At 43.2% G+C, this 12,883-nt stretch overlaps 1 protein-coding gene across 3 annotated transcripts in view; it reads left to right on the forward strand.

Moving 5' to 3' along the window:
- Positions 1-9,765: 9,765 nt before the first annotated feature.
- Positions 9,766-12,883, forward strand: part of DISC1 (DISC1 scaffold protein) — a 363,689-nt gene continuing 360,571 nt past the window's right edge. For all 3 annotated transcript variants that reach the window (XR_014710969.1, XM_084624148.1, XM_084624149.1), the window contains exon 1: positions 9,766-9,879. Coding sequence is in view for 2 of the 3 variants with exons in the window: in XM_084624148.1 (XP_084480274.1) it covers positions 9,789-9,879 (91 nt within the window). In the remaining variant the exon portion in view is untranslated. The remainder of the gene's footprint in view (positions 9,880-12,883) is intronic.

Below are 12,883 nucleotides of genomic sequence, written 5' to 3' on the forward strand. Positions count from 1 at the left end.
GCAGGGGTTTTATTAGGTTCCGAACAGGGCCTTAATTGACTGCAGGTGCTCCAATTAACCTGCAGCCACCTTCCCTAGTCTACAGGGAACCACGCCTTAATTAGCCTTGAGTTTATATATCTAGCACTCTCCCACTGCTCCCTGTATCACAAGACCCATCACTTGATGGAGATGGTAAGATGGTTAATAATGGTGCAAAAAAAAAAAAAAAAAAATCAGAAGTGTTCAATAAATGTTTGTTCTATATTTGGAAGAAGCAGAATGATGTGTTCCTATCCCCTGGGGAGGATGAAGTACTTTCCCCTGCATTAGTAACAAAGAAGGATGTTAAACATCCAGTAGGGATAAACATTTTTAAATTAGCAGGCCTGGATAACTTGCACTTAAGAGCGCTAAAACAGCAGACTGAGAAGACCTGTGGGCTGCTGATGTTAATTTTGGAATACATCTTAGAATACCAGGGAAATACCAGAAGACTGCTACCGTTGGGTTAGTGTTCAGAAAAGGTAAGCAGAATGACCCGGGTAGCTATAGGCCAATCAGACTGACCTTATTCCTGCGCAAAATAATGGCCAAGACAATACAGGATTCCACTGATAAAGAATTAAAGGATAGGAATTAATGAATAAGGAATACCAGTCATGATTGTTTTATGGAAAACGTCGTCTTAAATCTGATTTTATTCTTTGATGAGATTAAAAGTTTGGTTGATAAAGGTAACTGTGTAGATGTAATCTACTTAAACTTTTGTAAGGTCTTTGACTTAGTACTGCATGACTTTCTATCTCAAAAAATTAGTGCTGTGCAATATCAATAAAGCATATGTTAAACAGATTAAGAACTGTCTAAATGACAAATCTCAAATGGGATGTTTCTAATGGGGTTCTGCAGAGTTCAGTACTAGACCTGACACTATTTGACATTTTTATCAATGATCTGGAAGTGAAGATAAGTCACTGCTGATAAAATTTGTGGATGATGCAAAGACTGGCAAAGTGGTAACAATGAGAATGGGGCAGATGTACAGAGCAATCTGCTTGGTAAACGAGGCCTAGTCAAACAAAATACCTTTTAATACAGCCAAATGCCAAGTTATACATCTAGAAACAAAGAATTCAGACTGTATTCTAGAAAGCAGTGACTCTAAAAAAAACTTTAGGGGTCAGAGTGGACAAGTAACTCAACGTGAGTGCCCCGTGCAATGCTATGGTAAAAAGGGCTAATGTGAACCATAGATGTATAAATAGAGGAGAAAGGAGGTAATTTTTACTGTTGTATCCAGGATTGGTAAGACAGATATTGGAATACTATGTCAAGTTCTGGTGTCTACATTTTGAAAAGGATGTTAGAAAACTGAAGAGGGTGCAGAAAATAGCCACAAAAATAATCTAAGGGGTGGAAAAAATCTTTTACAGTAAGAAACTTAAAACACTCACTGTTTAGCTGTTCAAAACGAATGATGAACAAGTGACTTGATCATTGTCTATAACTACCTAGATAAGTAACAAATATTTGATAATGGGCTCTTCAGTCTAGCACACAAAGGTATAACAAGATCCAAAGACTGGAAGTTGAAGCTAGACAAATTCAGATTGGAAATAAAGTGTAAATTTTTAACAGTGAGCATAGTTCATTTATCTAAGGTTGTGGTGGATTCGCCATCACTGGCAATTATTAAATCAAGATTGGATTTTTTTTTAAAGATCTGCTGTAATTCAAACAGGAATTATTTGAGGGAAATTCTATGGCCTGTGTTATACAGAAGGTCACTCTGGCTTATCACAGTTGCCTTTGAGCCCTGGAAGCTATGACAGACTGAGGTGTCTCGATTAGTGTGTAAGTGCCTTCCTGTGAAGAAAATATCAGATAGATTAAAGAGCCATTTACTGTCAGAAAGCAACACAACAAGACCTTATGGCTAGAAGCTGAAACCAGACAAATTCAAATGAGAAATTAGGCACAATTTTTTAACAGTGAAGGTGATTAAACCATTAGACCAAACTATCAAGGGATGGGGTGGATTTTCCATATCTTGATGTCTGGATAACAAGGCTGGATGCATTTCTGGAAGACATGTTTTAGCCAAACAACTTAATGGGCTCAATACAGGGGTAACTAGGTGAAATTGAACAGGCTGTGTTATACAGGAGATCAGACTAGATGATTGAATGATCCCTTGTGGCCTTAAACTGTATGAATCTCTTAATTAAACTAGAGTTCAGGTTCAATACATAGCAATATCCTATGAGTAAAAACCTCACAGGGATGTTGTAATTATCTCCAAAACAAGGGTTTCAAACCCAGGGATTTCAGAATTAGTTAAATGTAAAAGAAAAACTTTTTAAGGCATGGAAGTACACAGTTAGGGCACACAAACAGTCCTAGCTCTGCGCTGTAGTGACACTGTGCAATAACCACACAATTATGTTTAGTGCATAACAGTTTTTAGTGCCAGATTAGATTAAAATGTGTTTTTAAAAATACAAGGTTAATTTCAATTTTTTGCCTTGTGGTGTCACTACAGGTCAGAGTTACAGCTGCTTGCCTGTCTTAACTGTGCACTTCCAGATGTTCACGTTTGGATTTCTTTTAATGGTAACTCTGAATTTCCTAATATTGTGAGATTTGTGATAAATTTGGGACAGTTGGCACCAGTGACCCCCCCTGCCCCAATTTGTTTTTGTTATGCATTTGACAGTATTCTTGTTAATGGTCAGTTGAACTTCCTGTCCCATGCACTAGCCTGACAACATCACTTTCTTGCATTGCTCTGAGGAACATTCACGTGCATGCTCTTCCCCAGGCTTTGCAAGAGGGTGTTTATCAGCAAAACTGAAATGAAGAGACAGCCAAGCAGATGTGTATACAGACCAGCAGGGAGTGTGGAGGAGTGGTGGCCCCAAGGACGTTCTCTGGTGTTATCCTCTCATCCACAAAAATGATCTCTGTTAAAGCAGGGGAGCAGAAAAACCCCTTAAAACTCTGTCACAGGGTGCTATTTCAGTTACCTCCAGGTTGTGCTGCTTAACCTGTTTCTGTCACCTCAGTCATAAAACCTGAGCTGTTTGCCTTCCCCCATCTGTGCGTTTTATTCATTTGCTCTTTTATACAGAGAACCTAACACAGGCCTCTTGTAGCAGGCACTTTCTACCCAGCTCACCTCCTGAACTCCCTCTTGCTTCCTGTTCCTTCTATTTATATTCTCTTAATTATATCATTACCCCAGTAACTGCCACCCAGATGCTCATAATCCCCCCAGTAAAGAGTGGTTAACTGCCTCCAGCTGGGCCTGCAGCCACCGCCATGCTGCCGCATTGTCAGTGGTCAGGGTGCTGCTGCTGGTACTCTGGCACAAACTCTGCGTAAGGGCCTATAAGCTGGGAGCTGCTGGGAGTGCTGTGCTACTCCTGTCCCTTGGCTGGCACAGATTTTTTTCTTTGCCGCGCAGACATACCCTTAGACGTCTGGTAGCACGCTTGGTGTGCCATGCACTGTGGGTGCTGCAAGCACTAGGTCCTGCAGGCTGCAACCCTCACTGGGTTCCCATCAACCTCGGAGAGTCTAATGAATAACAAAGAGCTGCTTTACTAGGGCTGCCAGACATAACCCCAACAATTACTCTTGGCACAATTGCTTTAAATTACAAGCAAAATATGAACCAGCAGTCCCTAATCCAGCCCTTAGGGGTAGTCCAGTACAGAGATATGAAGATGGGGCTCCCCTACCCCGGTGCTAGGAATTCTCTCTCCAGGAAACTTTCAGCTAGAGGTAACAATGTGCTGGCCTGCAGATCCTCCGGCCAGAGTCCACTCCTTTTCTCTGTCTAGCTCAGACCTATCTGCACAGCCCCCTTGTTTGAAGGTCACTCCTGTCGCTGCTGCTGCTCTTGTCAGTAGGGTAGTCTCCAGGAATTAAAGATTAATTTTTAATTGAAGATTAATGTCATGTGATGAAACCTCCAGGAATACATTCAACCAAAATTGGCAACCCTGCTTGCCAGAAACGGACTTCCTCCCAGCCCAGCTCTTAGCTTTTCGGTCCCAACTCCCAATTTGCCTGCTTTTCTCTCTACAACTAGCTCCCATTAAAGGAGGCCTGTAGCTGTTTCTCTTGGATTACTATGTTTAAGACATATTTAAGACAAAATAATTTGGGGGGGTGTGAAATGCTGGTCCATTTAAGCCAGCATTGACATTTGGCATTGACTTCATTGGAGCCAGGATTTTGCATCCAAAGAATAGTTTTATCATCTTGCATTTTGGCAGGGGGTTAGACTAGATGACCTTGGCTCGCTTTTAACCCTATGGTTCTATAATGAAGAACATCTTTCATATAAACCATATCCCAAAACACTCTACAGAGTTGTTGTGAACATTTACAGAGTTAAATAATACACACAGCCAAATTTAATCTCATCTGCTCTGTCCATGATATTTCTAAGCTCCTGTCAGTGGGGTATCTAAGGTAAGTACTGATAGCCTAGTGGGAATAAAATTAAGAAGTGTAAGGAAAGGAAGAAAAGTGATGTTTGCAGCTGTTTTGAAATGAGAGGAAGGAGGTGATGAGACACAGAGCTACAGGAAACCTGTTCCAGATGGCAGCAGCTGCAGAGGAGAGTACTCTTACAATGATGTCGAGGTTGCATGAAGGTACTGTACAAAGGAGAGGTCCGTTCCAGACAAGCAGAGGAACAAGAAAGGGAGAGAGGCCCATGGAAGGGTTGAAAAACGAAGAGGGCAATTTTGAACTGGATTCTGTACTTAGTGGAGAGCCAGCGAAATTGTTAGAAAAGAGAGGGTGATGGCCTTGCACGCTATAAAGTGGTCACCATTAAAGAGGCAACATTTGCCAAAATCACACACCAGTATCTGAGACACGACAGTTTCTTCTCCTCCAATCTAAAATAGGAAGTAACTGTGGCATCTGCTGGCAAATGTTGGCTTTTTAAAGGCATTCACTTTTTGTGGGAAGACAGCAACATTCTGCATACGGGTTAAAAAACTGGGACATGGAGGTATAAAGAATATATGTAAACAATAGTAAACCTGAGGGGTGATGAATGTATTGATGATGATTACAGAAGATGCTGAATCCAGGCACTGGTGTACATGCATAATGTGGTGATAGAGGTGGTGATAGGAAGATATATAAACATGGGAGATATGAAAGAAAAAAGAAAGCAGAATCGAGACTGAAGCCAAAAGAAGATTAAGACAAAATGACAAATTTACCTGGTCAAGGTAAGCAATTAAAGGTATCAAAAGAAGTAAAGTTGAGTTTATCAGTGCAAAAGTGGTGGTAATGGCTCAAGGTGGAAGGGGAGTTAACTAAGTGGGAAAAGGTAAATAAAAATAGTAGAGAGATGACAACTAGCCTTTGAACTAAAAATAGAGGTGGATCTCAGGATAGATGTTGATGGCTGCAATAAGATGGAAGGGAAAAAGACCTCCTCAGAAAAATGATAGTGGTCTTAATACACGAACGAGGGCAGTTTCCTTGCTCTATGGCCTCATTGAAACCTGAAATATACATTGCAAGTTCCTCAGAGACTGATGGCATGTGATGGCTGTATATTAGAATGCACCTAAAACACTTAATGTTTCTGACATCCAAATCCACAGACTGAGGAATTCAAACAGTGCACATAAACAAAGCTAGTTGAAAGAATTAGTTCAAGAATATAAACCAGATATAGCTAATCTAACTTGAAATAAAATAGAAAAGACCATGAGAGACATCAAAAAGGAACATAATTCTTAGTAAAGAATTAGTTAATTAAAATCATAAGCCACCAAGATGCATACAGCACAGTGATTGTTTCCAGTATCATATCACATAATTGTATGCATGCTCCCTTGAATGTGAGAAGAAAAAATTCTACAACATACAAAATAAAATCTCAGAGAAGAACTCCTGTGTGTGCACAGTGACTGCACTATCATAGTGATGCACTGTAGATTTAAATTTAAAAACAAAACATTTTGCACGTAGTACACACATAGGCACTTCCCAAAGTAAGTGGTGGGGTGGAATACCCAGTGCTTCCAGAAGTTATGGGAGGATGCTTACTATTACAGCCCTTCATGTAGTACAGCTGATTGTCCCTGCACACTGGTCGCTCTTTGCAGGCTGGTGTAGAGGAGAGGGCTTGGGACCATGGTCTTACCCCTCTCTTCCCTCATTGGACCATTGTGCACCTCTAGGGGATTAAAGACAGAGTAGCCCCTGGGCTACCCTGAGTGCAGGGACTGCAAATTTGCCTGAGTTTTATTTGGGCCAAGGAAGTAGGAATGAGGACAATCTGAGCCTCAGTGACATGGATGTGTATTAATTTTAATGAACTGCAAGTATTCTTTTATAATGTAAGACTTGCACACATCGTCTTTTCAAAGGAGTTGAAAAAAATCTGTTAATCTGCTATTTTAGTTTATTTTACCATATAACTTCAATCCATAGGAGTCTGAAATTTCCAATCATTCAAAATCGGTACCAACTCTGAATTTTAATCTCCACACACAAAGGCAGATATTTCTCTCAGAGGTTTCTCTAACTTATAAATAGGCTTAGCAGAATTCGATTTATATTGTATAATTTCAAGAGACAATATAGATGTTTATTTTTAAGTGTTTTTTATTTTTATTGATTTAAATTTTCACACTTGTGGGAAATTACGGGAGGTGTCAGACAATAATTATTTAATGACAGTAGATGTTGAGAATCAAAAAGTTAAAACTTTGTAACCATTAAACCACAATTTGTCAGCGTCACATGTCAAAATATACTAATATGTTTGCAAGCAGCACACTTTGCCTATCTTGTAAATTATTATTATTGATGGCAATATATTTCCTTGGTTTGTGTGTGTAACAATGAAATTGACATTTACGGACATTCACCGATAGAAATCTCATCCTTACATGCCTTCTCAAAGCTATATCAAGCTCAGGACACTTGGACATAGTCCATAAAAAACGAAATGCTAAATTGGCCAAAATTGGTTAAAATGAATTAATTTCAAGGTGGAATCTGAAATATGAATCAGTCAGATATGAAGTGTGCAACTTCAGTCCAAAAGTACATTTTAGATCTTCTGACTAATTTTTACTTTAGTATGACTACTTCTCTAAATAAGAATACCCAAGTGCATAAAAATTTGCAGCTCCTTAGATTACAAGCTCCTCTGGGCAGGGACTTTTATTTCTCTTTAAAGCACCTGACAAACTTTGGGTGTTATATAAACATACTCTATTACATTGCATCTTTTACATTTCACGCAAGGATAAATCTCATTCTAAATTTCATTATACAAATTACTACAGAATTAAACACTTGATTTTTTGCAACTGTGTACGGAAGTTGCAAATTGCACACACTGGCTGGCACTAATGAGAATTTCCCATTAAAATAAAATCTCTTTAAAAACATTAGTTTTGCATTTTTATTTGGTGCGTGTGTATATGTGATTTGAATATATCTGTGGTTGCAGTGTGGGTGTGGTGTGTATGTATTTATGGGTATGTATATGTCGTGTGATATGTATGTATAATATATGTATGTGTTGTGTATGTTGCACCTTCTTTACTACACAACCCTGATTCATTCCCAGAGCACTGTCCATCCTCTGCACCAAATGAGGCAGGGGTCCTGTAGAAAAAATAGTATATGATCATGTAACTAAATACTGTATACACGGGCAATCTTAATTCCATTTTCTAGCTTTGGCATACTTAATTTTGCAACCTTAACGTTCTTTTAACATACGCTTTTTTGGATGTAATATATGTATGATGTGCTAAGCTTTGCTGTGTGTGTATATATGTGATGTGCAGCGTTGTCAACCTTTGCAATCTTATTGTGAGTTTTGTTATAGTTTGTTTTCCTTAAAGACAGAGAAGCTGGAATTTATGATTAAATCAAAAATCTCTGCTCTTACTTCTATCTATCATAGTTGTGGAGAAAAGCTTGAAAACATGACCTGAGGGCACTTTAAAGGCTCAAAAATCAGAAGACAAATAAAACTCCCATATATATAAATACCAATCTTATGATTTTTGAACACTTAGAGCTGGCAATACTGGATGTGTGTGTGTGTGTGTGTGTGTATATATATATGATATTGTGTGTATGGGTATGGGTGTGTATATCTGATGTGGTGTATATGTATAGGTGCATACATATGGTGTATACATATGATGTATGTGAGTATATATGTGGTGTAAGGTGTGTGTGTGTGTATATATATATAAAATATATATATATGTGAGGTGTGGATATGTCATGTGCGTATGTGTATATATAAGTGATGTGGTATGAGGTGCATGTGTTGGTGTGGTGAATATAGGGGATGTGATATGGTGTGTGTGCGCTGATGTGGGTATATATGTGATCTATGGTGTAGATCAGGGGTGGGCCAACTATGGCCCCGGGGGCTGTATCTGGCCCTTCAGATGTTTTAATCTGGTCCTCGAGCTCCTGTCAGGGAGCGGGATCCAGGGCTTGCTCTGCTCCGGTGCTCCAGCTGGGGAGTGGGGTTGGGGGCTTGCCTCACTCCAGGCATGCCATAGCTCTGTGCGGCTCCAAGAAGCAGCAGCATGTCCCCCGTCCGGCTCCTACACATAGGGGCAGCCAGGGGGCTCCGCACACTGCCCCTGCCCCAAGCACCACCCCCGCAGCTCCCATTGGCCAGGAACCATTGCCAATGGGAGCTGCAGGGGTAGTGCCTGCAGACAGGGCAGCGCACAGAGCCGATTGGCTGCGCCTCTGCGTAGAAGACGGAGGTGGGACATACCGCTGCTTCTGGGAGCTGCTTGAGGTAAGCACCAACCAGACCCAGCACCCCTGACTCCCTCCTGCGCCTCAAGCCCTTGCTCCAATCCCCCTCCTGCCCTCCACACCTCTTGGTCCCAGCCTGGAACACCCTCCTACACTCCCACCCCTCATCCCCACCCCAGAGCCTGCACCCCCAGCCAGATCCCACGCACATCCCAACTCCGTACCCCAGTCCGGAGCCCCTTCCCACACCCTGAACTTCTCATTTCTGGCCCCACCCCAGAGTCTGCACCCCCAGCTGGAGCCCTCACCCCCTACTGCACCCCAACCCCCAGTTTTGTGAGCATTCATGGCTCCCCAATACAATTTCCATACGCAGATATGTCCCTCGGGTCAAAAAGTTTGCTCACCCCCGTGTAGATAGGTGCTGTGTTAGGTGTATTGTATAGGGGTGATGTGGATGTGTTGGTGTATAGGTGTGATGTGGGGTGTAGATATGTTCGGGTGGGGGTATAGATGTGGGCTGTGTGTGTGAGGTGGGGTCTGTGATGTGTGTGTGTTGGTGTATAGATGTGACCTGAGGTGTAGATATGTTTGGGTTGGGGTATAGATGTGGGGTGTGTGTGATGTGGGGTGTAGATATGTGTGAGTGTGGATGTGGGGTGTAGATATGTGGGGTGTACAGCTGTGCTGTGGGGTGTAGATATGTGAGGGTGTAGATACGTTGGGGTGTATAGCTGTGCTGTGGGGTGTAGATATGTGTAGGTGAGGGTGTAGATGTGGGGTGTAGATATGTTGGGGTGTATAGCTGTGATGGGGGTGTGGTGGTAGCTGGGAGTGGGGCTTCTCTCTCCCTGTGCAGGCAGGGCAGAGCCCGGGCCGCGCTGTCCGTGTCCCGGCGGGGGCGTGGCGCGGGGAGCCGTTCCGGCCAGGCGGGGGCGCTGCCGGGCCGCGTCGGAGGCCTCGGGCCGGCTGGTGGCAGCGAGTCAAGCGGCGGGTGCGGGCGGCGCGGGCGGAGGATGTGGTGCGGCGCCAGCGGGGAGAGGCGGCTGCAGCCGCGGCCCCGGCCCCGGCCCCAGCCCCAGCCCCAGCGCGGAGGGCTGAGCCCAGGTGAGCGGAGCTGGTGCGGGCGGAGCGGGGCCGCGGCGCGGGGAGGCGGAGGTGGCGGCGGCCCTGGCCTGTGCCCGCCCCCGCGCCCGGCCCCGCCTGGGGAACCGTTGGCTCAGGGCGGCTCCTGGGTGCCAGGCGCGGAGCCTGGGGGGAGGCGGCGGGAGGCGAGTCCAGCCCAGCCCAGCCCCGGTACCGGTCAGTGGGGAGCCGGCAGCGGGGGCTGTGTTAGTTGTTATGGGGGCTGCGCTGGCACCCAGGGCCCTACTGTGCTCGGCGCTGTACAAGCGGGGAACACGGAGCGGCGCCCAGCCCAGCGAGCAAACGGGAGAGGCTGTGACCAGATAAGCCTCAAACCTGTGGGTGTCCGGTCGGCGTGACCACCCCGCTAGTTTGCTACTGCCTGTGGAGGTCTGGTCTGGGTAGGGTGACCAGAGGTCCTGTTTTGGCTCGGTTGGCCTTTTTTTTTTTTTTTAAGCTCTGTCCCGGAGTTCAAGTCTTTTTGGGGGGCCAAACTGGGCATTTGTTCCCTTTGTTCTTGCCCTGGCGGGGGAGGGCTCAGAGATGTTTGAGCAAGAGCGAATGGGACCAACATTCAGTTTTGCCAAAAAAGGCATGACGGCCGTAACATTGGCTCGGGCGAGTGGCCATGCCAGGCAGCTCGGGGCTGACTCGAACCACCTGGTGTTACCGTTTACCCGGCATCTTGTTTTCAATTTAGGAAAATATGATTACCTTATTCTGGGTCCTCCCGCCAGGGCTCCCCACTTCAGGCTTTGAGGCTGCCAGTGGGAGCTGCCTTGGACTGGCTTTGGTGGGCTCCTCCTGCTCCAATGTTCTTTTCATCTTGAGCAGAAGATAAAAACTGCCAGTTGTCTCACCATAAACACCCAAAACATCTCAAGTAAAAGAAAAGATTGGGTATTTATCTCAGGTGGGATGTTGGTGTGTTTCCCTTGCTCCTGGTAGGTGACTTAGATTTCAAGGCAAATTGTCCCCTGCTTAAATATAAACTACTGTATCCAAAGAACATTTAAAATAAACTATATTTCTTATTGTTTTCTTTGTACAGTCCTGAGAGTCCTAGTAATGGCACTTCTGCTTTTCCTGCTAACTTGTCTACTATTTTGTTGCTTTTCTAAAACAAATCTGTCTGTGAACTATTTATTCTCCTGCTGAGTGTCCTGAAAGAAACAATACCTGGTCTTTACCGTGTGTGGATCTCAAAATGTCATGAACATTAAAAAAAATTTAAGCCTTATAACATTCTTGTGGGCTATCACCCCCATTTTGTGGATGGGTCTTTAGTCCGTTTCACTGTGTTCTCTGTAACCAGTTGATCAGTTTTTTTTTTTTTAGTTTGTAGGAAGGCCATGGGGGTAGAGAGCAATATTTTTAAAAGTAGGAAAAGATGTGATTGTAAAACAGCAACAAATTGACAGGGAGACTTAGGAGCAGGGATAATATATGCAGTTTAGTTGTAGCTGTGTTGATCCCAGCAGATTAGAGAGACAATGTGGATGAGGTACACCTCTACCCTGATATAATGCTGTCCTCAGGAGCCAAAAATCTTATCGCGTTATAGGTGAAACTGCGTTATATTGAACTTGCTTTGGCCTTGAGCATTTCTGTTATTAAAGCAGCCCCCCCCCCCCCAGAGCGCTGCTTCACCACGTTGTATGCGAACCCGTGTTATATTGGGTCGTGTTATATCAGGGTAGAGGTGTAGTATCTTTTATTGGACCAACTTCTGTTGGTTAGAGAGACAGGCTTTTGAGCCACACAGAGCTCTTCACACCAAAAGCTTCTCTCTCTCACCAATAGAAGGGGTAGGGGTAATGTCAGAAATTACTTTTGAATAATTAATATGTCCATGTCCCTTTAAACATGAAGTAGCTTTTTTTTCTTTTCCTCTTGCAGCCCCAGTTCAGCTGTGGTACCTTTCCCTGATGTTATAGATCAGATAAAAACATTAGTGGTCAGCTCTGGGGATTGTTGATGACCCTGGCCTTGGTGATACTCTACCAACTTTCAGCTGTGTTTGTCCCCTGGAGCCAGTTTGGTCTCCTGCTTCTGTGATGCTTAGTACACCTATGGGAGTGTATGTTGTGGGGGGGACCCTTTGTCTACTGTGGGAATGCAGTGATCAAAATGAGGTGGAATTTTAATAGGACACCACTGTATTTATTTTATTGCTTTTGTTCACCCAGAAAGCCTGGCAGTTTTGAAATATTATTACAAAATGTACAACACAGAATTTATTGTGTGTATGGAAGAGTTTCCAGCACTGTTGGAAAAAATAGTCTGATTTTCAAACTGTGCAATTAGAGACCTACAGTTTCAGCACACTGATGCTAGTAGTTAATCCAGAAATAAGGCAAGCATAGTAAATGTAAAGACATTTAAAAAAAAAATGCTACCATCAATATGCTATACTGCTGGTTTCAGCCTTGTCTACACTAAAAGTTGTACTGCTTTAACCATACCGATATGGTTAAAGCAGTACAATTCCCTCTAGCATGGCTGAAATTATATCGGCATAAATGCACTTTATACTGGTATAGCTTTTACTCCATGTGAAGAGGAAAAACTATATTTGTATAAATCACCATTATATTAGTATAACTACAACCACACTAGGCCTTTTACTATTGTAATAATTTAGGTTTAAAAAAATAGAATAAAAACCACACCACTAACTGAAATAGTTGTACTGATAAAACTTTGAAGTATAGATCAGGAGTTCCACTAACATTAAGAATGATGGGAACCCTAATGTAGTTTGACCACTGGCATGTTAAGCACCATCTCATAACACTGCTGTGTTGGTTGCCAGCAGAAGGCCACCCATCCATGCTAGAACTCCCACTATTATTAACACTGGTCTAGCTGAACTAGTATAAGAAATGGTGGGAAATTTTTGAAAAGCTTCCCTACTGTAGGCTGTACCTAAGTGAAGCATTGGTGAGTGGCCATTCCAGCCACTGTTCTGCTTTTCTAGAGATAT

This window comes from Lepidochelys olivacea (assembly GCF_965140295.1).
Source record: "Lepidochelys olivacea isolate rLepOli2 genome assembly, chromosome: 3".
Lineage (NCBI taxonomy): Eukaryota > Metazoa > Chordata > Testudines > Cheloniidae > Lepidochelys > Lepidochelys olivacea.